The following is a 27152-nucleotide window of genomic DNA, read 5'->3' as shown; positions in this document are numbered from 1 at the left end:
CAAGAAACTATATATGCAAACCAAACGTTTCTCTGGTATCGATATTGCTTTAAAGTATATGTGTTCAGCAACATAGCGGGGGCAAAGACAAGGTCTGTAAACGCTGTACTAATTTTGTTTTGTGCGTGAAAACACGCCTGCGGCATGCCTGCGGCACGTTTTGCCGGTCCGGTCGTGGTTTCGCCCTGGCTGCGTGCAAAAACTTCAGTCGTGCTCGACTGGTGTTCCAAGGGTGTTCTGTGATTTGGCTAGGCAGAGTTGGGTGTTACATTGAAGTGGTGTGATGCTTTTTGTGTGATCGCTGCTTATCGATAAAAAAATATAATAATAATAATAGGGAAGCCGTGCGCGTCCTGCTATTGAAGTCGTCGTTCGGAGTGACCGGTCTAAAAAGGTGCTGCTGACCTCCTATGAGCCGATTCTCGAGTGATTACTATTGTAATGTTTCTCTAGAAAATTATTCAGTTTAACACAACTGAGGCACCGCCTATCCGTGCAACTGGCCGTGTACAATGAATGTGTCACAGCGTTGTTTCTACTTGGGCGCCTTTAAACCCGGCTGCAGAGTGAGTGAACATCAACGATGCATATACCATTTCCATTATTTCTCTCTTGGTGCATTGGATGTTACTGGGGCCGTGCGTTTTCCTTCTTTCTGTTCGTTTTCAGGCGATCTTGTTTCGGGAAGACGTGCAGCATCGCATGCTGATGCATAGGAAATGCAAGCCGATCCTTCAGGTGCGCGCATCCATTGAAAAACACGTGAAGTTGCTACACGCACGGTTTTTGCATCTGTTTCTCTAGACGATCGGCCGGCGACTCCAAGTGACCGTCGCACAACCAGCAACTGAACAGCTGACGGAGAAGTCGCAAAGAGTTGTAGGAAAGTGGCTTCTTGCCTGCAGTGGCATGGCCTTTGGTTCCATCGTGCTAGGAGGTGTCACGAGGTGGTTTGTGCGCTGCAGTACACTACCATGTAACCTTGTAACGAGCTTAGTTCATCCTAACGTTGTGTCCATATTTGTGCTCATCCATGCAGGCTGACAAAATCTGGTCTTTCAATGGTACACTGGAACCCATTTGCAGAATTTCCGCCTTTCGGACAACAGCAATGGGAGCAGGAGTTTCTGAAGTACCAAGAATATCCGGAGTACAAAGCGTACGTATCGGAGCTGCAAAAACAATGAATTCCATTTCCTAGAAAGCATTGCTAAGTGTGTTGTCAGACTTCGTTCATTTTTATTTCTTAATAAAGGGCAAATTACTCTATAAATTGAGTGTAACATAGGTGGTTCGTGAGGCAACAAAAGGCTGCTGTCAAAAAATTATATCCAGGATTTGCCTTTTGTATGTCTATGGTCAGCTGAAATACAAGGAAATAAGTACGGATGTACACAGCTTGCAAGTCATGGTGGTCCTGAAGCATGCATGTTCTTGATGCATGCGTTTACTGCCTTATCGCACACACCTGTTATACTTTTTACACACTCACTGTGAATGTAAATCATTGTAGCTGTGCTCTGTCTGTCTCAGCAGTGTTTGGCATAAAGCGAAACACTGCAAACATAGATGCAGCATTTTTGCTTGGCACATGGTGGCTTAATGTTACGCTGTTTTCTTCTTAACTATAAGGTTTTTCAAGGCCAACTGTAACAGATTTTTATATTGGCTAAATTTTTTAGTAACAGTAAACACCAGTGAAGCAATCTTGGGAAACCCACAGGGCTGGTTATTCTATACCTTTCTCGCTTGTTAGTTTTATACCGCTGTCACATAGTGCACTGCTGATCGTGGTTAAGCCAGATTGGAATCAAATTTCTCAACAGTGATTGGCTCCCTTCTGCACCTTGCATAAAGGAACTAATCATGATCGGCCCAATTGCGATCAAAAGTGATCTTGTGACACCGGCATTAAACAGCACATTAGCAGACAAGACGATGTACCCACGTGGTGGTTGTAGCTATGATGCAAGTTCCAGCAGGTGCCGCCATATGTTTGATGTCATGCTGAGGAGCCTGACATTCTAGGTCTAAATGCAAACATCTGTGGTGTGTCACCATGTCATGTGTTCCTGGACTTAACAAGCAGCTTTCCAGGGTGTTTGCAAGCAAAGGCATCAAGGTGGCATGCAGAACAGTGTCAACAGTTGCTCGTCAGCTGCCACGGCCAAAAGACTCAACCATTCAAGGAGAAATGCCAGGGGGTTGTTTACAATGTGTTACACTCTGAGTGCCCCACCACTTACATTGATGAAAGCAAGACCCTCAGTGACAGAATCCGCCAGCACAAGAACGACGTACAGCAACTGGAAGCTAAGCACAGCACTCCTTCTGAGAACTCCAAGAAGCTTGACTGTGTAATCAGTTTCTATGGAGTCTTCATAATCATATCCGACACCAACCTAATAGGGAGGCTTCTCCTCGAATGACGGTATAGTCAAAACACCCGCAGGAACATCATCCGCTCGTTGGGTACACTCCTTGCTGTGTATGCTCATGGCCTTTGCAACACGATGGAGAGTAGGAACTCGCAATAAAATGAGAGAAGCAAAAATGATGCCATTTCTTTGAAGACTTCAATCAACCTCTGAGGAAGGGATTAAATCAGTCTCAAAACGTTGGGACGACCTTACATTTTGGCTGGTGCCACTTTAGCCTTGAGAATTCTAGATTAAGCGTCACTCCTGGTGATCGGTAACGGCAACATTTTTTTCACCTTTGGTATCAAAAATGGCCATTTTTGTGAAGCTTCTGCTTGTACATCGAACATCGTTTCACACGCAGAGGTTTCGATATCACCACTATCTAGAAATAAGCTTTTTACATGGTCTAAAATTTAGTCGCCGTTGGCCTTTAGTACAGTGCATCAATTGTTAAAGGTAATCAATCCCTTTCGCTTGGATTGTCGCGGTGTCTCTGGCCAACACCTGCCTACCCATGGGGGAGGTGGGGTGACTGGGACACCTGCGTAATGTTTCTGTGAATGGGATTATGACCATGCTTGTACTGCCCCTTGCTAAACCAGACGGCATCGCTAACAAGAATGAGAGAGGGAGAGAGTGGCCAGCTTTTCGGACTCTGCAACCGAGCAGAGACAAGAAACATTTGAACAACGAATTACGAAGGATCCTCTTTTAGCTCCCTAATCCAGTTGTAAATATTTGAAATAAACTTCTTGTAGCATTTAGAAACCTTAGCATCGTTGAATTAGTGACATCGAACCTTTTTATAACATCATTAAGTGTGCCTACTTTATTCGGGATGTTTTCATTTAGTTGAGGAAGTGTACAAGAAATACTGTGATGCACAAATACTATGTGAACCATCTTTGAAAGGACGTGTGAGAACAGCAGTGAAACCATGTATATATGCAATTATTGTTCTGTGATCATTTTGAAAAGGCCTAGAAATTCAGATATTAAGCATTAGCAAGATACATAAAGTAGTACTTGCAACTCACAAAAAATGCTGACAAATTGTTCATATTTCCAGTAACGTTGAACGTGGGATTCAAGTAAAAGAGCATATTTTACAATTTTATGTTAACAATACAGCTACACAAAACTACAAGAATTAAGGTTTTGTGGTGATAATTCATGTGTATATCTACTTCAGGTTTTAGGTATGAGTTCATTCTTCTATTTAAAATTCACTTTCCCTGCATTTCTTGCATCTTCATGATCATGAAGGCTTACAGCTGTAAAACAGATTATAAAGATTTTTCAATTCTTCAGCAAGCTTGCGAAGCTGTGAGCTCCGTGCAGTAACTCTACAGGAGTGTCATACCTGCCATATATGTATATACAGTGTATATATGAATATCATATATGCATATACACCGTGTCCCAGCTAAACAAGCTAATTTTAAAAAGGGGAAATGACGTACAACAATAGGACCCATAGTGTTTTATTAGCTACCACCTTGCGAAACTGGTGAACTTTTATGTTAGCCTTGATTACCTCATTAGTGAAAATTATAATTGCCCAATGTACTAAATATTTGCACAATTGCCTTAGCTCGTATGTCAAACTGCACATCACATTTGAATGCGTTGTTTTGAGCTTGCTACATCTTTACGTGCCATTTTTCCACGTTCCATTGCTAACGTGAATATTGGATGAAATGAGTGCATGCCTTTGACTCTTTTATGTGTGAGAGTACCATGCTCAAAAAAGGGCTTAAAAATACTTCTTACCATAACTCCAACCAAGGGTTGACATACAGGGTCACGCAGCTGCTTTGCTCATAGCAGCAACCAGCAGCTAAACAGCCACCTTGTCACTTTTTCGTATTTGCCAAGTAAGCCTCTGAGTAGACAGTTTTTCAAGAACTCCTCTCAAGAGCACTGCTGTCGCACACCCAGTTTGCTCTCTTTTCCGCATTGTGCACCAAAACTTTAATACATAAAAAAATCAACTAGGAAAGATGTAGGGAGATGAACATGATGCCTTCAAATGTGATGTACAATTTGACATGTGAGTTTAGTCAATTATGACAGTAATTAGTCATTTCAGTAACTAATCTTCACTAATGAGGTCATCAATTCTTACAGAAAGGGTCACCAGTTTGGGTAGGGCAGTGCCTAAAAAAACACCATTGGTTTCATTGTCATAGCTCTTTATCTCTTTTTATGATTAACTTTGCCTGAGTTAGGTGGGACACTGTGTGTACGTGTGTCCACTTACAGCATGCATACATACATACATAAACATACACCAAGTGAATCTTTCTCTGGATGCAGTTATTTCAAAGCATTCAAGAGCAATGGATGAACGTACAAAATGTGTATTTTCTTCTTGTATACCTTATGATATGACCAGATATCATTCTAGAAGCCTTCAGGTCAGGATGTGTTAAACATACTTGCATTTAAACCATGCTTATTAACATATGTAGTGGTAAAGTCTGTAATGAATAACTTGGGCATTGGGCAGCTCTGCAGGAGTTAGCAGCAGTTGGGGAATTTGGCTAAGCATTAGTGTTGGTGCCCATGCATGCACAAGTTCCAGCATATTATTAGTGTCTCCACATGTTTCTGGTGCATAGTTGTAGGGAAATTTATGAATACTTCTGCATTGAGAAAGAAAGTGTAATGAAAGCATGCAATTAGTGACATTACAAAGGGGATATGTATCTGTCACAGTACATTTTATAAGTGTAAGTACAGTGACATTCTGCAGGTTATGTCTTATTTTGGTGATACGCATGAAATACTGCAGTATACTGAAGACTTTTATTCAGCTTAGTTGTATGTGTAGTCAATGTTCAGATGGTTTTCACTGCTCATGTCCATGACTCTGCTCTGTAACTGTAACGGATTCTGAATTTTCACACCAGTTAGCTCAAATATTTGTGTTAACAATAATAATATAAGTTGTTGGTCACAGTTTGTTGTCGCTATCACGCTCTTCTCTGAAATCTTTTTCAATAGAGATTACAGTTTGTTTAGAATTGTGCCTACTGTGGTGCCTATAGTGATCTTCCTGCTGCTTCATGATGCTGAACTCATTATTTTCTCTGCTGCTTTTCTCGGCTTGTGTAGGTTCAACCAGGAGATGACACTGGCCGAGTTCAAGCGCATTTGGTACATTGAATACCTTCACCGTATGTGGGGCCGCACTATTGGTGCAGTGTTTTACACTGGTGCCGCCTGGTTCTGGTGGCGGGGCTGCCTGAGTCGCCGGGCCAAGGTGCACATCAGCCTTCTAGCTGTGGGGCTGGCTTTTCAGGGGTTCCTGGGTTGGTACATGGTTAAAAGTGGCCTCCAGGACCAACCCCATGTAAGCCAGTACCGGTTGGCTGCTCACCTAGGTACTGCATTGGTCTGGTACAGCCTGGCATTTTGGTCTGGCATCTCCCACCTGTCAACCCGGCCCATGCATGCTCCCGCACTGCTGTCAAGAACCATGCAGAAGTGCGCCCATGGAGTCCTCAGCTTGGTGTTTGTCACGGCCATGTCGGGTGCAATTGTGGCAGGTTTGCGAGCAGGCCTTGTCTACAACTCCTTTCCCAAGATGGCTGATCGCTGGGTGCCTTCTGATATAATGGCACTTGAACCCAAGCTGCGCAACTTCACCGAAAACCCAACAACAGCCCAATTTGACCACCGATTACTGGTAAACTTGTATTTTCTCATTGTAGGCTTGTTTTCTAGCATGATAATAGTGAGTGGCACATTGTCTAGTTGTTATTGCCAGATAGGAGTAAAATTAAAAGGATTGGCTAGTTAATACTTTACTCGATGATGAGTAATGCTTTATTTGTGAACACTATTGACAGGATTCAAGCCATATTTGATAATGGCTGAACCGAAAAAAAAAACGTGGTTGATCCCTCTGTCATAGGAATCTGAATAACACGAAAGTAAAACGTGCCCTCATAGAAGTAACAGAATGTTTGCTGTACATTGATATAAGAGAGTTTGCACAATGTCTATTGATGTCTGGCAGGTGTAGCATGTGGCATGTGTAACATGTTAAAATGTGATTGAACACCACGGCCGGACTAGAGGGAAACGCAAAGCGCGTCGTGCCGCCCCGGTAGCCCGGCCACGCTTTTTCTCGGAGCGAGCGCGTGAGCGGGGAACGCGATGTTACAGCCAGGTGAGGCAAGCGTGAGTCGCAGAGCTATTTTTGGTTTGGATTAGCGTGATGCTATGAGCGAGGCCGACGCTTTTACAACGCTTGTGCTGAGGTCGCCACCTCGCAGTGTGTTAAGGCATTGACAAAAATTGAAGTTCTAGTGGGAACGCGCCGAATGGGACGGACGTGTAACGCGTTGCAGGTACTAATTGCGGATGCCACAGTAATGATGAATTACTTTACTTTGCCGCTCCCAGAGGGCGAGACCACCCCATCGACCGGGAGAGTGGTAGATATAAAAGGCGCGTTTGTAAAGCCTCTAGAGTCTGTGACCATGGCGCAGTGGATAGCGCGCCCGGCATCTGTTGTTGCGGACCGAGCGGTCGTGGGTTCGATGCCCGTTGACGGAACTTTTTTTCTTTGCCATCTGATTGTGTACAATTTTCCTACGTCATTTCCGTGACAGAAATACTTCACTGAAGTCTTGATGGACCCCAGCATAAAACACTTTCGTGTTAAAATTCCCACAGTGACCACCATGGTATGTCCAGGAAAAGTCCCACTATGCCGTTATCATCACTATGTCTACTGCAAGACAAAGGCCTTTCCCAAGGAATCTCCAATTACTAGGGCTCCGTGTTTTTGGAGTTTATTTTCCTTGAATTTCGGAGGGTGTTTTTCGGAGTTTATTTCTTGGGAGGAAATTCAGCGTTTATTAGAGTTTATTTCTCGTAAATCTCCAATTCTCCAAAATTCAGTGTTTAATTCTGCATTACAAGTTATTGCAATGTGTTCGTATTCATTTTACTTCCAATGAAAATACGCTGCATTGTTGCTCATAATCCTATTTCTCCATCCTTTCATTTTTTCTCACTTCCTATTCATTTACCCTGTTAATACAAGTCTTAAATCTTAAATGAAATTATATCTGAACTAGGGGTGTGCGAATATTCGAAATTTCGAATATTTTTCGAATAGTGTTTGCGATTCGATTCGCACTGGAATTTTACTATTTGAACTATTCGAACTTTCCAAAAACAAATACAGTCAACGTGCGATATAAAGTGCCCCTTCAGATTATCAATATGCTTCACCTCATTACACACTCGTATTGCGGAAAAGCTACCTTTCAAGCTCCGTTACTGTCGAACTTTTCCAAGAGACAGTCAACGTCCGATTGAAAGTGGTCCCTAGATTTTTAATATGCTTCACCTCATCACACCCCGGTATTGCGGCAAGGCTGCCTTTCAAGCTCCGCTACGGTCGAACTTTGCTAAAAGACAGTCAACGTCCGATTGGAAGTAGTCCCTAGATTGTCAATATGCTTCACCTCATCAGACCCCGGTATTACGGTAAAGCTGCCTTTCAAGCTCCGTTACAGTCGAACTTTGCCAAGACACAACGTCCGATTGAAAGTGGTCCCTAGATTTTCAATATGCTTCACCTCATCACACCCCCGTATTGCGGCAAAGCTGCCTTTCAAGCTTCGCTACGGTCACAAATGTACTAACTCAAGAAAACGCTGGTTCCAACATGAAGATGAAAGATGTGGCAGAGTTGGGGGCTCAATTAATGCTGTTTTTGGCCTGAAATTTGGGCAGGAAGTCCGGAAAATCGGACGCCGAAGTTTTTTAGCATCCAAAATTTCAGATGTTCTTATATATCGATGTCTACGAGGCAGATTTGGAACTCCGGACTTGAAGGGAGCGCACCCTTGTCCACCACATCAGTTGGGCTCCCACAGAAGTTGAAAGAGGAGGAGAGGCTGAGGAAATGGCACCTTTGCCTATCACGTGTAAAGTGTTGTCAGCAACACTTTGGTTGCACCAAATCATGTACATAAATAGAATTCGGCCTCTATATTGCCTCATTCTTGATGAGAATTATGAAACACCACCCCACCAGTGCTTCATCAACCTAGTGAAAAGAAACACTTTCATGTTGCTATCTCATAAGAATATGCTTAGTAATCCTCACTTAACTTTTTTTTCTGCAGTTTCGCTTCGAAGTATTCGAAAAATATTCGAGAAATATTCGAAAAATATTCGATTCGATTTGCACTCACACTTCAATATTCGAATTCGCTTTGCACCCAAAATTTTGCTATTCGCACAGCTCTAATCTGAACACGAAAATCTGCGAACACACTAAGTGTATTTTAGATGTCTGGAAGGTTTGAACACACAAACAGATATACATACAAGCACAAATACTTAAATACTAAACACCTACGTTTGTTTGTATCACAACCTTAAAGCTTGTTGTTATAGACGCGAGCATATTTTACTAGGTAGCTGCCGCTGATGGCGGTGCACTCCTTTCGATCGATCGTTCTCAGCTTTGAAAATGCCCTTTTAAAATCGGAGTTTGTCGGATAAATCCGAATTGTCAAAAATTTTACCGGTGAGTGTTCATCGGATTTTTTCGGATTTATCCGAAAACACGGAGCCCTACCAATTACCCTTGGCTCTTATGCATGCAAGCTTCCTCATTTCATCACTGCACCTAATTCCTTGACATCCTCGACTGTGCATCTCTTACTGTAACATCCATTCTGTCGCTTTGTATAGACACCGGTTACCTGCCATATGCACTCATAGCCTAAATAGTATTCACAGTATCCATTATTACAGAAAAAAATGTTTGTGATGGGTGATCTCCATATGTTAAGAAAATTTTCTGGAATGTGCAGCGCCACACTTTTTCCTGGTTGTGTTGTTAGGGTGCAAGGGAGGGGGGGGTACCGGGCGGCTGTTGCCTACCTGGCTATAAAAGCTTCAAAGTTTATAATTCTTATCTATAATTATTATCGAATGCTGGCTGGAAGTATGCATACTGCTTAACCTTCAGCAAAGCATTTAAATATACAAGGGTTCTTAGGTGTGCTAGTTGGTTCATGAACATTGTGGCAGAAGAGCGCAGAAAACAGGACAAAGAACATACAGGACACAGCGCTAACTATCAACTGGTCAGTCGGCACTGTGTCCTGTATGCTTAGCTCAGCAAAAAATGCGGAACTCACTCAGACTCACTCATGAAATATATTTTGCCCTTAGAGCTCACTCGGACTCAGACTCACCAAAATTTTTCTCAGCTGGACTCACTCGGAGTCAATCTCGCCAAAATATTACCCATTCGTGCTCACTCAGACTCATGGTTCTATCCGAGTCTGAGTGACTCTGAGTGAGTCGACTCATGAGTCCGTTAGCGTATAATTGGATTTTTTGACCATGGTGTCAGTGCTCTTTAACACCAATATCTCGCATATTTGGTGCTCTACTTGGCGCCTTTTGATCTCGAATCTTCAAATACGAGATATCAGTGGCTGCAATCCAGTAAGGACATTTTTTATTGAAAGTGGTGACTCACACGAGATATTTTTATCAATAACTTCCTGTGAAAGAGCTTGCAGGAGGAGGTCAACTTGCACCCCTCTCCCTTCTACGTAACTCACGCCTCTGATTAATAAATATTGAGCTGGCGTATGTGAAGTATGTGTGAGTAGGCGGGAGTATAAACGTGAGCCGACATAAGGCTGATACTAATGCTGAAGTTGTGTAGATAGAACCATAGGTCAGCAAAAAAGTGTGAAGCTCACTCACACTCACTCAAGAAATATATCTTGCACTTAGGGCTCACTCGGACTCAGACTCACGAAAATTTCCCTCTACCGGACTCAGACCCATGAGTGAGTTTGTCAACCTATGCCTGTATGTTTTTTGTCCGGTTGTCTGCGCTGTTCTGCCGCATTGTAATACTGTGTGCTGCAGAAAAAGAAAGTTGGTGTGCAAAAACTAAGATTCTTGCTGCATTAAATTTATGGCTTCAAGATCAATTTCTTAAGAGCCGACCATGGAACATTCATTGCCATAAGGTTACTACCACCAGAGCTGTTATATCCAATGCATTAGGAGGTACTGCATTACGTTTGTAAGGAAATGTGCTTTGGGCACCATCTGTAGAGTTGAGCGCCATGTCCCCAGATACAAATATAAATGGGGTGCCTTTGAATTAGACCTTTTTTTTTCCCTAACTCTCCTATCTTGAGAATGAGGGGACACTGAGATTTGTCAAGTGTTTGTGTTCAAGAAAAAGTGCTTAACTTTACTTTTATGTTAATTTTGTTTTAAGAACAAGAAAAGACTTGATCGACCAAACTGATTTTTTTGCAGGGTGAAAGTGTGGTGCTCCTTGTGACTGGCCTCTGGCTTTGGGGCAGAAGGCAGCCACTACCGCCGCGTGCAAGGAAAGCACTGCACTGTCTTCTAGCTGCAGCTTGGCTCCAAGTAAGAGAGGTGTAGGGCAACTGTCGTACCACTTAATGTTTTGCAGCCAGACTATGTAAAAGCTTTGGCTCTTGAATAGTTAAATATGGCTGTTGCCTTTGAGAACTAAATGAGCATCTAGCAGGGGAAGTGCTGCGTCTTGTGAAAACATTTTTCTTAATAGGCCTGGTATTGCAAAAGTGATGCCTATTACCGTATATTGCCGATTATAAGTCGATGTTTTTTTTTCATAAAATGACCTTCCAAAGTTCGGGGGTCGACCTATAATCGGAGTCGACCTATATGCGAAATCGTAAAGTCGACTTATCTGTGGGGTCCGACGAAAGGTCGTCGTCCTCGGATTTCCTGCTGTTCGATGCATCGATAACATCAGCCGCAGAGGCAGCAGAGTCGCGGCAACAGCTATCTCCCAACGCGTGCGCGCCACTTCCGGAGCCAGACATTTTTTGCGATCTGCCATGACGATTGCGAAACTACTATAGCGAAATTACGGAGCGCATTTAAAAATCACCGCCGCGCGGCATTAATGCGAACTGCTTGGGAAACACGGTCTTGAAAGCAGCATTTCAAACCTTTGATAGAGGGCGAACGATGCTCTATAAATAAAGAGGAATTTATCTTGCGATGCGCCCTGCAGTTTTGTTTTCATACAGTACAAACGATTCGTTGACATACCATCGGCGTTCCACAGAAAAGCTGGCAGCACCGTGTGGGCTGGCAACACTTTGCGGAGAACTAAACCACATGACCAGTCACATGCACCCACAAGCATCTTCGCGTCTTTTTGCACTCACGCCTGTTCGCCATTTCTGCATTTTGCTTCGCTTGCGAGCAGTGGTGTGCGCGATTTGCGACGATGCCAAACGGATGCCAAGATGCCACCGCTACGCTGGCAGCAGTACAGCACTGCTTTCAAGAGGCAAGCAATCTTCTACGCAGAGTCGGAAAGCAACGTTGAAGCAGGGCGCAAGTTTGATGTGTCGGAAAAGTGCGTGAGGGAATGGAGAAAACAAACGACCAAGATCTTCGCGTGCACTGCTACACGCCGTTCCTTTCGCGGATTGAAGTCTGGACAGTACCCTGCCGTTGAGGAGGCGCTTCGAGATTGGGTTCACGACCAGAGAAGTAAGAGCCTGAGTGTTTGCTACGATGATATTGAAGCAAAACATGTACTGTCAACGATGCCTGGTATGGACTGCCAACTGACATGGTCCGCGCGGCGTGTTCCACGTGCGGCATCTCAGTACCACCGGCACCCGTTCCGACAGCGAGCAGCAGCAGTGGCTCACACGATGGCACTGACCATGACTGTGTCCTTCTCTCAAGCAACGACGAGTCGTAAGTGATGTTTCACAGGCAAATAAATGTTCCTTTGCATCACTCCCTCTTCTGAAAAATTTATTGGCGAGCTATGGCTGCAGCATGAGCCTGTGTTTGGAGCCAACTTTTTTTTTCCCTAGAAGGAGTTGCAAGTTGGGGGGTCGACTTATAATCGGCAATGTACAGTAGTCAGAATAGCCCCACATCTGTGGCACAAGCTGAAAAAGCCTGTGGTACTTGCATATCTGCTTTCCAAATTTAGAACCTCTTAAGATGCAAAAGATGCAAACGAGTAGATGACGCCTGTTTCCTCAGGCGTCATCTACTCGGTTTGCAAAGGCTAATAACGTCCTTTACCCAAAAAACCCAGGACTAATTATGGCAAGTTTACCATAAAATTTTCGTCTGTATCCTTGTGGAATTCTTTACCTTTGGAGATCAAAAATAGATCCCGAATGTTTAAAAAAGGCTTGCGTTCGCACTTATTAATTTATTTATTTATTTATTATTTAAACATACTGCGGACCAACATTCCTGGTCCAAGCAGGAGTGGCAAAAGAAAACATCAGTGAATGGTTACAGCAAAAACAAGAATACATGACTTTGTTGCAAACAAAAGAACACTATCATTCTTGCGATAAAAGAGGCATCACGTCTGTGCAACAACAAGATTACAAACATATGGGAACGCTATACACCAACAAGATAATTTTCCAGTGACGCAGCAAAAAGAAAGAAAGAAAAGACGAACATGAGAACGCTAAAAGAGGCATCACGTCTGTGAAACAACATTATGACATTTGGGACGCTAGACACCAAAGAGATAATTTTCCAGTGACGTAACAAAATTTTCAGCGGTAAAAATCTCCTGAGGCAGTGAATTCCAATCTGTGACTGTTCTAGGAAAGTAACTATGTTTGTAGGCATTAGTTCGTGCAAATATGGGCGCCAATGATCGGTCATGTCTACGACGGGTTGTCCTAGCAGTAGCTGGTTGGACACAACATGGTACATTTATTGTAATTTTTCCTGACTATAATTTTATGTAAAAACGTTAAACGGCTCAACTTTCTTCTTGTTTCTAACAAAGGAATCTTGTGTAACTGCATTAGTGAACTAGGTGAGTCGAGTCTTCTATACTTGTTAAAAATAAATCTGATCGCCTTACGTTGCACTTTTTCAAGAAGCATAATGTCCTTTTTTGTAAAAGGATCCCATATGACTGCAGCATATTCGAGCTTAGATAAAATGAAAGTTTTATATGCCAAAAGCTTTACGCTTGAGGGAGCATGTTTTAATTTTCTTTTTAAAAACCATAATTTACGGATCGCTTTTGTGCAAATGTCTGTTATGTGTGGTGTCCAAGTAAGGTTGCAGCTGAGAGTAATGCCTAAATATTTATATTTATCTACTTGTAACACTGGACAGTCATGAAGAATATAGGGGAAGATGACGGGCTGTTTCTTCCTCGTAATGCGTAGCAGAACAGTTTTCTCGGAATTCAGCACCATATCCCACCTACTACACCAATCATCTATTGCCATTAGCGCTGTCTGTAAAATGTTTTGATCAGCCGTAGAGGATATATTTTTGAACAAAATACAGTCGTCTGCAAATAATCTAATGCCTACATCCTGGGTACAACATCGACCAAGTCATTCACATAGATTAGAAATAACAGTGGACCCAGGACACTTCCTTGGGGAACACCAGAACTGACATGGAGCACCGCTGACTCAGAGTTTTTTATTGCAACAAACTGCACACGATTAGAAAGGTAAGCAGCTATCCACTGGATAATGAACCTTGGTAGCCCTATTTGCTGCAGTTTGTACAACAACTTCCCATGAGGCACTTTATCAAATGCCTTGCTGAAATCTAAGAACAGTACATCGACTTGTCCTGCAAGATCCAAAACGCATGAAAATCATGAACGGTTGTGATAAGCTGTGTAATCGTGGATAATCCTTTACGGAAACCATGTTGATGGCATGTGAGGATTTTTTTGTTTGCTAAAAAATTGTTTATATATTTAGCTACTACATGTTCAAGCAGTTTACAGCAGGAACAGGTAATAGAAACTGGCCTGTAGTTCGAAACCAGTAACCGGTCACCTTTTTGTGTATAGGTACAACCCTTGCTTTAAGCCAATCAGTCGGAACCTTACCAGTAGTAATAGACTGGCTGAAGAGGTTAGCTAATGGTTGTGATAACTGCTCAGCGTAACGTCTAAGAAAAGCATTCGGAATTCCATCAGGCCCTACAGATTTTTTATTGCTCAAATTAAGCAGCATGTTCATTATACCCTCACACGTTATACTAAATCACACTCCGAGTCAGTAAAGCGTCCAGTAGGCCCTTCCCCATCGGACTCAGAGAAAACCGACTGAAAATAATTATTAAATGTATCACAGATAGCCCTGGGTTCTGTTATAAGGTCATTATTCACTTTTATTTTGTCAATTTCTTCATTTCTTTCACTTAAATGACGCCAGAATTTTTTAGGTTCAGATTTAACGAATTCAGCGAGCCGATTATTAAAAAAGTTTTGCCTGGCTGCATTCAAATTCGTTGAGAGCTTTTCTTTAAGTTCAACAAACTCAGGTAAATGGGTTTTATGCTTTTTCCTAAGTCTTTTAATCCTACGCTTCAAATGTATTAGCTCACGATTAATCCACGGGTTTTGCACGCTCCCTGCGAATTTTCTGAAGAGGGATATAACTTTCAATACAGTATTTGATTACCGCAGAGAACCGCTGCCATGATGTCTCAACATTTTCTATGTTAGTGTTAAGGTGCCTGTCCAGGTAATCAATGATAGCAACATCATCTGCCCTCTCAAAGTCCCTTACGAGGGCGTCCTTGGGAGGACCACTTTTATGGCAACGGGAAACAGACCACGAGAACGATAGTAATCGATGATCTGATATACCGGATTCCACTGTCACAGTTGCTTCATTAAATCTTTCAGAAGTAAACAACAAGTCTAACATTGTACTATCCCGAGTTGGGCTTTTTACTTGCTGTTCTAAGTTATGAGTGAACATAAGGTCTAATATTGAATCGCAAGAGGGTGAAACACCGTAAGCAAAAGAGTTCCAGTTAAAGTTTGGTAAATTAAAGTCTCCTGTTACAATAATGTCTCTTCCACTTACTTTGAATAGATAATCATAAAGGCTTGACATAAAGGAATCCGGGGCATCAGGAGCACGATAAACAGCACAAAGAAAAAACGAAATACCATGCGACGAAACTTTTAAAAGTAAACTTTCATGTGCATCAATTTGCTCCTCGAGATACACATTAATGGAATCCTTTGTTATAACGGCAAGACCACCACCCCTGGTGCCTCTGTCACGTCTGCATATATTATAGCCGGGCGGGACAACTTCATCGTCACGAATACCATCATGTAACCAGGTTTCTGTAATGACTGTGATGTGCGGATCATACAAAAGTAACAGATGTTCTAGTTTATCTATTTTATTGACTATGCTCCTTGCATTCAGTGATAGCATACGGAGTTCATGGTTCCTTGATCGCTAGCTATCTCCCGTCGAGGCAGCCACAGGTGAAATAATTTTCCTGGAGTTTGAGGCGTCATCCCATGTGTAAAATTGATTATCTACGCGCAACTTCTCGTGTATTAAAGTTACCGTTTACCAGCTTCCATATCTCGCTTAGCTTCTTGCCAGAGAAGTTTACGCTTCGAAGTGTTTCTGCGCTATAATCATTTTGAACATATATGCGCGTCCCTCTCAGTTTACCAGTATTGCGCAGCACTGCTTGTTTCTCGCGAAAATCCTGGAAGTAAAGAATAACTGGTCGCTGCGTGCCTGATTACCCAACCGATGAATTCGTGCAACTGACGAGCAGTTAACACCCATTTTATTCTGAAAAACCTCTGTGATAATCTTAGTGCGCAATGCGGTTTCTGATTCATTAGGTGTCTCAGGGATCCCGAACACGACCAGATTAGACCGGCGGCTACGATCTTCAAGTTCAACCAGCTTATCATGTTGTGAACTGATTCTTTTCTCGACGTTCAAAATCGTTGGCCGCAAAGTTTCGATAGAACGAACCTGTATGTGTAGTTGCTTCACATCTTTTTCGAGAATACCTAGACGATTCCCAAAAACTACTAACTGCAGATTCAGTTGATTCAAGACGATTCTTTATCGCCTGTAATTCTGTGCGAATGTCATTTTGTCCCTGCAAGATAGTTTGAAACATCTCTTCAACACTGGGACCTGGGTTTTCCTCAACGTCTCCGCACAACAATAGTACACAGACAAGGTAGCAATCATATGCAATCATCATGCAAGTGCGTGGGCTCGGCACAACAAGAAGTAAGAGTTCATCCCCAGATCTAACCTTAGAATGAGAACAACTAACCTGTACAGCAAAAAAGTAATTCCTGATGAGCGACATAGTTCCAGCCGCTTCGCCGTGCCCACTGAAGAGGAATCGCTGAAGATCGCCTTTATGCAGTCTGAGGCTTGTGACGTCGTCGACTTGCGTGATACCACTGGTAGGCTCCGTGACGTCGTCCAATATAGCTGTTGTCACAGAACACGTGCGGTTGTTGTCGCTGATCGGCACATGCTGGTAATCACTGCCGTCGAAGCTTTCGGCTGCCGTCGAAGTTGCAACTGTCAGGAAAACCTGTACAGCAAAAAAGTAATTCCTGATGAGCGACATAGTTCCAGCCGCTTCGCCGTGCCCACTGAAGAGGAATCGCTGAGATCGCCTTTTATGCAGTCTGAGGCTTGTGACGTCGTCGACTTGCGTTGATACCACTGGTAGGCTCCCGTGACGTCGTCCAATATAGCTGTTGTCACAGAACACGTGCGGTTGTTGTCGCTGATCGGCACATGCTGGTAATCACTGCCGTCGAAGCTTTCGGCTGCCGTCGAAGTTGCAACTGTCAGGAAAACCTGTACAGCAAAAAAGTAATTCCTGATGAGCGACATAGTTCCAGCCGCTTCGCCGTGCCCACTGATTCAAGTGCTTAAATTCATAGTGCTTAATATTATACAGAGTATGTTATAGCATTTTTGTGTTATTTTGTGCTTATCTTCATATTTTGTATAACTTATAGTCCCTATCTCGTGCTTATCTATATATTTTGTATATCTCAATTTTTCTTTCCTTACCGTCATAATGCTTGATATTATACTGAGCGAATGTGTTTGCATTTTTTGTGTTAGTTTTTTTCGTGCTTATCTACACATTTGTATAACTTATATTCGCTATTTCGTACTTATCTGTATATTTTGTTTATCTTAATTTTTCTATCCTTACCACTGTTACTATTGCGTTGTATCTCTGATTAATGATTTTATAGGAGGTCTCACTCACAGTCTTACGACTTTGAGACCTCCTTCTGTATTTGTATATAACACATGCAATTTATCATTTGTATTTCAATTTCAAAATAAAGTTCAAAGTTCAAAGTTCAAATGGTACAGTATGGAGAATGAATGCATCACTGCATTGGCAGAGCAAGAAATCCTGTTCCTATTGTGTGCATGGTAGTCTCTCCACCTGCGCTGTTGTTCACTTGAAGGGAATCTCCATGTCCATTGCTGCCCTTGCAGCCAAAAGTGCAGCTTCAAGATTTGGATAGATTACTCTATTTAGACACTGCTGAAGCACTGTGGTGTTTAATTTCCAGGCTACCCTGGGAGTCTCCACCCTCCTAACATATGTTCCTGTATCACTCGCATCATCACACCAGGCAGGAGCAGTCACCCTGCTCTCGGTGGCCCTGTGGCTAACCCACGAGCTCAAGCTGCTCAGGAGGATACCAAAGTGAATGCGCAAGGCCACCTGAGTTTGCTAAAGTATGTATTATTGTACCACGTGACAAGAATAAAACTTCCAAGAAGTGACTTGGTCCATGACTGGCTCGGTGACTAGTTTTGGGCACCTTGTTTTATATGGTCTGGATACTAATCCAGAAATGCTTGCATAGCTGCCATCACAGCAATTCCACTGCATACACACCCCAGCTGCTTGCTTGATTCCCTGTGGGAAAAAAAAAAAGAAAAAACGCTGCTGTCGTTACTTAGAAACTACTATTTAGTTAGGTATTCCTCTAACTGTAATGCTGTAAAGTGCCAAGATATGCCTTGAACTTGCAGTTAAAGGGGCCTTGCAATACTTTTCAAAGTAGCCATGGAATGGCTTCTCTAAAGGAGCTTATTTCCTCAAGAATCGACAAAAATCGCAAAAAATTTTTAGAATGCGTCCAGTATAAGCATAGTTACAAAGATTTGTCGCACGCTGTAATTGCTTTCTCTCTTCTCTTGCCCCGACGAAAGTGCTGGACGCTAAGCAGGGAGGGTGGCATGGGGGAAGAAGGTATGTGACGTGCGGGCAAGTGACAGCCTCCCGCGGCGGCCACAGTAACACCGAGCGCGCCATGTTCAAATTAGCCAATGGTGTGGAACTTGTGTCAGTGACGCAGTGATTTTGAGTCAATAGCATCATTTGTTGAGAGAAAAGGAAACGATTTTTAGCTGACTTTGAGAATTTATTGTAAATCCCAGGCCGCGTGCTGCGCTATGATGTTTGGCTTGCGTGTTCTCAGGAGCCTCACCTACCGATCGGCAGCATTTTCTGACCATGCTGAAAGAGTGTTGCAGGGCCCCTTTCATTTACTGGAGTGTGCAAATGGTAGTTTATGAAAGACATTCAATTTTATTTCATCTCAAGGATGAGGGTAAACTCCAGAGAAAAGCGGCATTTGCCAGTTGAGGAGAATCCAGACCTCCCTGGTACATGTGGAAAGCAACGAGGACATAAGAGCAAGTTCATTTAACATAAATCATGATATTCACAGTATAAATCCCAATATAGTACATCAACAACAATGCTATACTATACACAAACTCTAAAATGCATATATAGTTTCCTTAACCTCTCTGTGGTCTGTTGTTCGGCCCCTCACGATAATGCAACACACCCACAGTGGTCGGCTGTCAGGCACCACATGCTGTCCCAATGTTGCTGAAAAACTTAGGCACCAAATCAATTGCAAAAATAAACATCTGATCACTTTTTCTTGCACAGTTGTTTTTCTCTCGCAGTGCTCAAAAGTGGCGAAAAATTTTCGGACCAGAACGGCCAGAAAGTGGGCAAAAGTTTCGGACAGCAAAGGGTTAATGCCTAAATTATACAGTAAAAATTATGATATACATAAACACATTGTACTGCATACATTGACGGTTTCCTTATCTTCTAAATTAACATAGTGTGGCAAGTTGGGCGGGTTGGTACAGTAGCATGATGACAGTGAAGTGCAAAAAGACAAGGACAAAGATGGAAAGGAGTAGACGTGAACAAAGTAGACCAGAGTAGACAAGAACAAAGCCAAACATATACAAGGTTAGCTTGCAAGGCAAAGCAAAAGGAGGGCGTAATCCTCTTGACTAAGGCATTTACCTCACTGGAGCAGCAGAAGTATGAGTTTCCAAGTGTTGCTGCTCATACAACAAAGTAATACTACAACAGTTAATACAAAAGAAAATATCAAACTGCTCACAACACAGTTATTTTTAAACCCACCGGCAAATCATCAACTGTTAGCAAAAGTATAAGTAAGCAATCAATACAATACTACAAAAAAAAAAAAACATTCCATTACAAGCATAAGTTATACATCTTGGGATGTAACACAGATAAGATCACTAACAATGTTAGGACAAGAATTGCACAAATAAATAGCTTGCCACAGTTTGTCCTTGTTTTCTTCATTACAACTGAAGTGCAATGTAGGCTGCATCCTGTGTCTCTACTCGAGCACCAATTTGAAAATTGTTCAAAGTTGCTGGAGATGATCTCTATATACATAGATGTATGCATAATTTTTCTTTCTGTGAGCATTTATATTACTAAGAATGTTATAGTGTGCCATTAATATATAAAATCCTATGTTTTGAACAGTTAAACAACAGAACAGCTCACTGTTGCAATACTGCCAGTTTCTCTATATCAGTTTTATCACCATTTCCCATTGCAAAGAAGCAGTAGCTAATATTTTAGTGTACAAGCAAAAAAGTACAGTTGTCTGAGAAGCTTCACAGGCTCCGAGTATCGGATATTTTATAGCAAGGCAACAACCTTAAGTGAGTTAAAACCTTAGGTGAGTTAAAAACAACCTTTTGTGCTCTGTCCAGCTTGGGTTTTTATAAAACTTAACACCCAGAAATTAATGGCCTGAGCCATGCTGAAGTCGTGATCCACAATGAAAAATGTTTACATCATAATTTATTTTCTATTATAATAAAACAATGTAAACTTTCTTCTGCGTTACAGTCAAGCTTATTCAGATACAGCCACTTGCGAAGTTTTCATAATCAATGGTTTGTGGTAACCTTTAGTTCCCAATGTTTACTCTGGAAAAAAAGATGGTGGTGTCATCAACATACATTGTTATTTCATCTGCCACTACATTAAAAATTGTCTGATATAACATTGCAAACAGCAACAAAAGAAGTGAACCCACTGCAAGACACCATGCTAACATCAAAAACAAATAGCCATCAACTCAATTTACTAATGCACTCAAATAATTTAAAGTTCGAGCACAGGTCCTATCAGAACTGTTAAGATGTATGAGACACATTGCAAATACCATTATTTTCATACTTTTGTTTCTGCTGGGCTATGTCAAGGAATCAACACACAAGGTCACATTTACTGCCTCAGTTACAGCTAAAAACAAATCACTACCTGGTGCCATCTCGCATCTGCTTTCGATTGAGTAGCAGATGTTGGATGAATGCTTGTTTTACATAAGCTTCATAATGCAGGCTTTCACACTCACCAAGGGTCCTCTTCTTTGAGGAGGTCTGGCAGCACACTGACCAACGCTATGTTCAAAAAGCCTCCAGAAGTGAAAGGCAGTATCCAGGATGTGGATGTGTCTGAAACATAAATTACTGCTATGACGGCACAATATGTTTGATAGCGAATTAGCCTTTATTTTGACAGCTCGCTGTTGTGAGAGAAAGCAATGCCACATTATTTTATAAAGTGCTGCTGAAAAGATTGGGTGAGAGGGGGGGGGAGGATCACAGGTGGGTTGCAGTTTCGGTAGCACAGGTTTAAGGCTCTGAAGATTGTTAGGCAAGCTTGTTTTTCTTTTCCCATGCATACTTAATTTTTACACAGAATATGTACTCGGACACTATGCTATGTAACACAGGAATATAGGGGTGAAAACTGGAAGATCACAGGTAACCAACTTGCAATATACAGATGATGCCACTTTAGTAGGAGGACTTAAAAGTGTAAAAGTGTAAACGACAAAAATCTTCATTCTGAAGATAAAAGATGAAAATGAGAAGGCTAATCCTTTTCCAAACATAAGTAAGACTAATGATATGACAATAGCTAAATAATAGATGACTCAGATAAACAAGAAAGTTGCAGGTTTTGTAGAATGCCAAGTTTTTCTAATATTCAAAGTAGACAAGCATCACAGCTCTACAAAAGTAATCAAGCAAAGAACAGTACAAGAATAGAGAGAAATCGGTAGATCAGTGGTTCTCAAATGGAATTCCACGGACCCCAGGGGGATCCCATTTAAAGGGGCCCTGCAACACCTTTCTTAGTTATATTGGAATAGTCTCATTATTGACGTATGACTCTTCACGAGTCATATGCCGCAAAAATTTTTCGAATCCGTCAAGTCTAAGTGGTGTTACCAAATTATAGAGATCACGTTCCGCAGCTTTCTCCCTCAACTCAACGCCGCGAGTGCGCGCGGAAAGCTAGGCAGCGAGTCGACGGGGGAGCGCAGAGGAGCGAGGCTCCGCCCAAGAGCGCCGGCGGAGTTTTTTTTCTTCATTTTTTTCTCTCTGACGTCTGGGCGCAACCACGTGGTCTGTGCCGCCACTTCCGGTCGGCTGGCGTCGTTCTCGTTACAGATAGCCACTGTATTCTCGTCGAGCGGAGTCGATCGCGCGTGCTTGAAAACTGCGCGTCGGTTTGGTAATGTTGGGTGTGCACGTCGAACGCCGTAGTGTTTTCATCGCTCTGCCAACCATGGAAGCAAACCTGCGCGCTCGTTTGGAACGAATGACAGCTGAGATCGGTTTCGGCCCATACTCCGATACACCGCCTGGCAGACGACCCCGAAGCGCCGCCATTACCGGACGCCAGCATTGTTATCGGAGACACGCTGCGCCCGTGCCTCGGTCGGTCGTGAGAACGTGCCGACGATGCAGTTCTCAGCTGACGAGGCAACACTCGAACGGCTGCCACTCTCAACGACAACCGGCGATGGTCAAAAGCACAGAAATATTCACGTTTTCGGCACTGCGCATGGCGAAGAAAACGGAACCACGCAACTACGAGCAGACGAGCTGTCGGTGAGACCGGAAGTGCTAATATTAATGTTTGTTCGGTGTTTTTAACGCTATAACATAATATAAACATACATATTATCTATACTTATTGAACTCAAAATTAACAACGAAAGTAATAATGAGGGTGTTATCGTGATTATAACATCAGCCAATGGTGGAACTGCCGACAATCGCGTCATATTTTGCGGACTAATACATCATTTGTCGAGAGAAGAGGGAGCGATTTTCAGCTGACTTTGAGAATTTATTGTAAATTCCAGGCCGTGCGCATCGCTATAATATTTGGCTCGCGTGTTCTCGGGAGCCTCGACTACCGATCGCCAGCGCTTTTTGAGCATGCTCGAAAAGTGTTGCAGGGCCCCTTTAAATACCCACCTAAATAAAAGCCGTGTACTTCACGCTGCATGCTGTGTTGTGACACCCCCCCTCCACTTTTCTTTGACCACCAGCGTTATTCGTAACTGACAATGTATGGTCCCTTGACTTTTCGTTAAAACATCTAGCAGTTTGCCCAATATACACATTATCGCGACTCAAAGAGACACAGTACACAACGTTGATTGCACATACAGTGAACCGAGCGGCATATGCCTCCTGGTGCACTGCATGCAGCTCCTACTAGAAGCAAGGTAGCAAATTTTATAAAGTTTGCACGGGGCAGAAAACACAATATTTACATGGTACTCACAAATAACTTAAATTAATTGCAAGGAAACAAAGGACACTTGAGCATGATGACCAGGAAATAAAAAAACCACACCACAGCACTGCTTTGTGGACCCAGTGCATGAAAAGGCTTGCCTGCTGATGGTTTGGAATTGCCACTGTGTCATTCAGAGTTGGATCTAGCAATACCTCAGTTGTGAACACGACGTTACCGAAAAGTGAAATGGGCAGAAAGCAGACAAAGCAGTGCTCACCCATGTCTTCAAGTGAGTCTGCAGACAAAGCCGTCACTGCACCAGCCACCCCTACAGCTGCTGTGAGAACTTGGGCTTTGGCAGCATCCCATCGGTTGAAGCCCGATTTTAAGAGTATGGCAAAGTCTCCAACTTCGTGTGGAATTTCATGTATAAGAATGGCCAATGTAGTCACCATTCCCATCTGCAAGAACAAAGAAGTCTTCATAAATTAGGCAGACTATGCAACAGTACTTCCTGTCAGATGCAATGATTACATACCATTTATACAGACAATCTTAGTTTCTAGGTGTTATCTGTCTGAAGTACAGAATAGCTCCTCATATCCACTTTGTGAAAGTGGCTTTATGGAATTAATCCAAATTGTAAATTTTGATTAATTTCCATTTTTAACAGCATGTAATTCACAGCACAATGGATACTCATTTCTAATTTGCGCAGTTAATGTTACATGTCTTGATGAAAGTTCCATTATCCTATAATGATATTGTAGAAAAACTTTCAACCATTAATACTGTAGTTCCATCTGGCATAAATAACCTTCGAAAAGACTCAACTTAGTAGTCTTTATTACAACATGATCCACTGACCTAGAGTGATCCAGAATATAACTGCCCTCAAAATACCAGAAGCTGCAAAACGATTGTGCCTTAAGGTCGACTGTATTAAAATAATGTAACACATTTTTCTACTGAATGATAGAGCACATTCTGGGTTTTTATAAATGCAAATCAGAAAGAAACTGAAAGAGGTGATTTACTTTGTTTTTGGTGTTCCTATAGTTACACATTTGTGCTAGAGTGAAATCTGGAATAAATTTGCCACACACAAAAAAATTGGTACATACTTAGGTACTACCAGACAAGAAATGTTGGCAAGCAGCAGAACCATTGTCATGTTGTAAATTTTAAGTTCAAGACTATTCTCATGAACAATGATAGCCAAGCTATAAAATGAGGGGCACAACTGAGGACATACACAGATCAAGGAGATGGAACAAGTGCAACTACTAAATATTTCATTACCAACAGTTTTATTTGCAGCTATTAGTATTCACCAACTAGCCTAACAAGAAGTACTGTTACAATGATAACTAGTCTGCTGTTTACCCCTTTACTTAAACCCTCAGAAAAAATTCGGAGGCTAGGTTGCCGACATTAATAACTGCTGGGGTTTAACGTCCCAAAACCATGACATCATTGTGAGAGACGCCGTAGTGGAGGGCTCCGGAAATTTCGACCACCTGGAGTTCTTTAACGTGTACCTAAATCCAAGTACACGGGCCTCAAGCATTTTCGCCTCCATCGTAAATGCGGCTGCCGCGGCCGGGATTCGATCCCGCGACCTGCGGGTCAGCAGTCGAGCACCTTAACCACTAGACCACCGTGGCGGGTAGATTGCCAACATTAACCTTTTAAGTGCATGCAAATAGAGCACTTTTATTTCAAACAGATGTATTCAATTTGATATGTTGTTTTTCATATCTATATATTTCATTACAACCGAATAAATAGGGCTGCTTCGATTACTGAAGCCTGCCCACCACAGAAAAGTATTCATACTTTTCTGTGGTGTTCAGTGTTCATGTGTTCAGTGGCCATGTCGGGTAGCCACTCCAAGACAACCAGAAACTGTGGTGACCATTCACTGCGCTGTTCACTCCTTGCAAATGACAAGTTCTCAATTGAAAAATCTTGCAAAGGCCTTTGATATTCTTATCATTCTTCTTCTATATGCCAATATAGTTTTACAGCAGAAAGATATTCAGCATTCAATGTGATATTTAAAGCCCTTATTTCTTTAACACTATTCACATTTATTTGACGAAGAGATTTTTACTCGTACATCCCCATACTTATTTTTCATCACAATGAATCCTGTGACTTTGACATTCATTGATATAGTGTCGGCCGCAAAAGCTCCGGCAACGGTGCATTGGTGGATCTAATCGCGGAGGCCACGGCCGATAGCGTCAACACCACGCAGCGTGACAGTAGGTGGAGCATCAATGCAGTTTTCTGTAAAGTCCCTTAATATATAGAAAGTAGCGACACTCTCCCCCATATCCTCTCCAAAGTGTCCAATCATCCTCTCCCAAGTGTCCAAACCTTATCTATCTCCTTTCCCAAACGGCCACCGTGCGGGCGCCGGCCCTATAACCCGGCTCGCGCCACTTTCCTATCAAGAATACTATGTCACGCCGATAACGCGTGCGTTTCCCGGGCGACGGCCCGTGAAGCTGGGAGGTGGAAGGCAGGAGAGGAGGGTGCTCGGCGTGGCGGCTCGGTTAAAAGAAAGACGGTACTTTCCCAAAAATATCCAGGGACTTTAGTTTTCCTTTGCTCCATCACGCACTGCAGATCTTGCAAACTTTTGCAGCCGACAGTACGTGACTCACCTTAATGCCAACAAGGAAACTAGCAGCCACTGCCAAGCCATGAGTGAAGTTATCAATGCCATTTGCCATAAGGTTTAGGTACCCAGTGACCTGCATATGGAGAAACAGAATGCAATAGTAAAGGCACTAGTGTAACGATAGCGATCTTGAGTTTTGTGTACTCAAGTGTAGTACATAATAACATATTAGCACAAATTTTTATTGCCGCCTGAGTGCACAGATAGAAATTCAACTGTATTGCGTTTCATCTTGCTTGTGCATAAATAAATGTGTTATTGTAGTATTATGATCAGTAAATATTTTCTAATGTTAGCACATACAACTATACAACTATAGGTCACAAAGTGCATAAACTGAAATTTCTTGATGTTTACACATCTTCATCCAAATTGATGTCTCATGCAGTCAACAAAAGAATATGCACAAAACAGCTATTGTACGCAGCCATCATGTATGAAGTAAATTAGTGTAGTGATATAGGTAGATAGCATTTAAATACATTTTAAAAATAATAATAATTCTTGGGGTTTTTCCTGCCAATTAAAACCACAATGTGATTATGAGGCACAGTGTGGAAGGCTCCAGAACTTTCGACCACCTGGGGTTTGACCACGTGCGCCTAAATCTAAGTACATTGGTACCTAGCATTTTGCCTCCCCCAAAATGTGACCACCGTGGCTGGGATCAAACCAGCATCTTTCGGATAAGCAGCCAAGCACTGTAGCCACTGTACCACTGCAGTGGCTGTGCATGTTGTAAGGTTGATGCTCAATGGTCAAAACCCCATGCACACAAAATCAATAGAGTAAAACTCATTTGCACCAATGTTGAAATGTCAGAAGAATATTATTACAACTAGGGGTGCGTGAATAGTGATTTTTGAGGTCATATCGAATATAAATGAATTGAAATGAATTGAATATTGGATAGTTTTTAAATGTTGAACTGCCATTTTTGCAAAGATATCAAATCAGGGTTGCACCTTAGCGTTCATAATTTCAGCATTAAGACCAGAAATGGTGCGTCAGGAAGTAATCAGCAGATTCTTCGGACACACAACAACAAGCTCTTCAGAGAGCGCAAACGATCGTTTTATGCTGTATGGTAAAGTCTGGCTCGCCTTATGACACAGTATGTTGCACTATGTAAACTCTCATGCTATATGCCTATACTATGCCTCTGGAAATGAAATTTATCATACTTTTGCACCGATTCTGTGTTTATTTGGGTGCACTTGGCATTGTGATATATTTGTAAACAATTTGCA

The 27152-nt window shown here is 42.3% G+C and overlaps 2 protein-coding genes across 3 annotated transcripts in view; one reads left to right on the top strand and one right to left on the bottom strand.

Annotated features, from left to right (window-relative positions):
• Window positions 1-145: 145 nt before the first annotated feature.
• Window positions 146-18082, top strand: LOC119379067 (cytochrome c oxidase assembly protein COX15 homolog). Of its 2 annotated transcripts, XM_037648227.2 has the most exons (7): window positions 146-566; window positions 670-738; window positions 805-947; window positions 1040-1159; window positions 5544-6117; window positions 10755-10868; window positions 17866-18082. In XM_037648227.2, exons 1-7 carry the CDS (start codon window positions 513-515, stop codon window positions 18004-18006), a joined length of 1215 nt encoding a protein of 404 aa, XP_037504155.1. In that variant the 5' UTR covers window positions 146-512; the 3' UTR covers window positions 18007-18082. The 2 variants fall into 2 exon arrangements, with proteins under 2 accessions (XP_037504155.1, XP_037504157.1); XM_037648229.2 differs by lacking the exon at window positions 670-738 and having other exon boundaries at window positions 147-566.
• The window catches only part of LOC119379069 (zinc transporter ZIP13), a 61557-nt gene continuing 52428 nt past the window's right edge, over window positions 18024-27152 (bottom strand). Inside the window, exons 4-7 of the mRNA XM_037648231.2 lie at window positions 25886-25975; window positions 23488-23671; window positions 21022-21121; window positions 18024-18218 (exon numbers count right to left, since the gene is read on the bottom strand). Of these exons, the coding sequence (XP_037504159.1) occupies window positions 18143-18218; window positions 21022-21121; window positions 23488-23671; window positions 25886-25975 (450 nt within the window). The 3' untranslated portion in view covers window positions 18024-18142. The remainder of the gene's footprint in view (window positions 18219-21021; window positions 21122-23487; window positions 23672-25885; window positions 25976-27152) is intronic.

The sequence above is a fragment of the Rhipicephalus sanguineus genome, chromosome 1, assembly GCF_013339695.2.
Source record: "Rhipicephalus sanguineus isolate Rsan-2018 chromosome 1, BIME_Rsan_1.4, whole genome shotgun sequence".
Classification (NCBI taxonomy): Eukaryota; Metazoa; Arthropoda; class Arachnida; order Ixodida; family Ixodidae; genus Rhipicephalus; species Rhipicephalus sanguineus.
This window is presented reverse-complemented; position numbering and strand designations above follow the sequence as displayed.

Excerpts from the sequence above, each read along its gene's own strand:
- LOC119379067 (XM_037648227.2), top strand. The coding sequence starts at position 513 with ATGAATGTGTCACAGCGTTGTTTCTACTTGGGCGCCTTTAAACCCGGC. Across the intron at positions 948-1,039 it reads GTGCTAGGAGGTGTCACGAG|GCTGACAAAATCTGGTCTTT; the intron begins GTGGTTTGTGCG and ends TCATCCATGCAG. Across the intron at positions 6,118-10,754 it reads AATTTGACCACCGATTACTG|GGTGAAAGTGTGGTGCTCCT; the intron begins GTAAACTTGTAT and ends ATTTTTTTGCAG.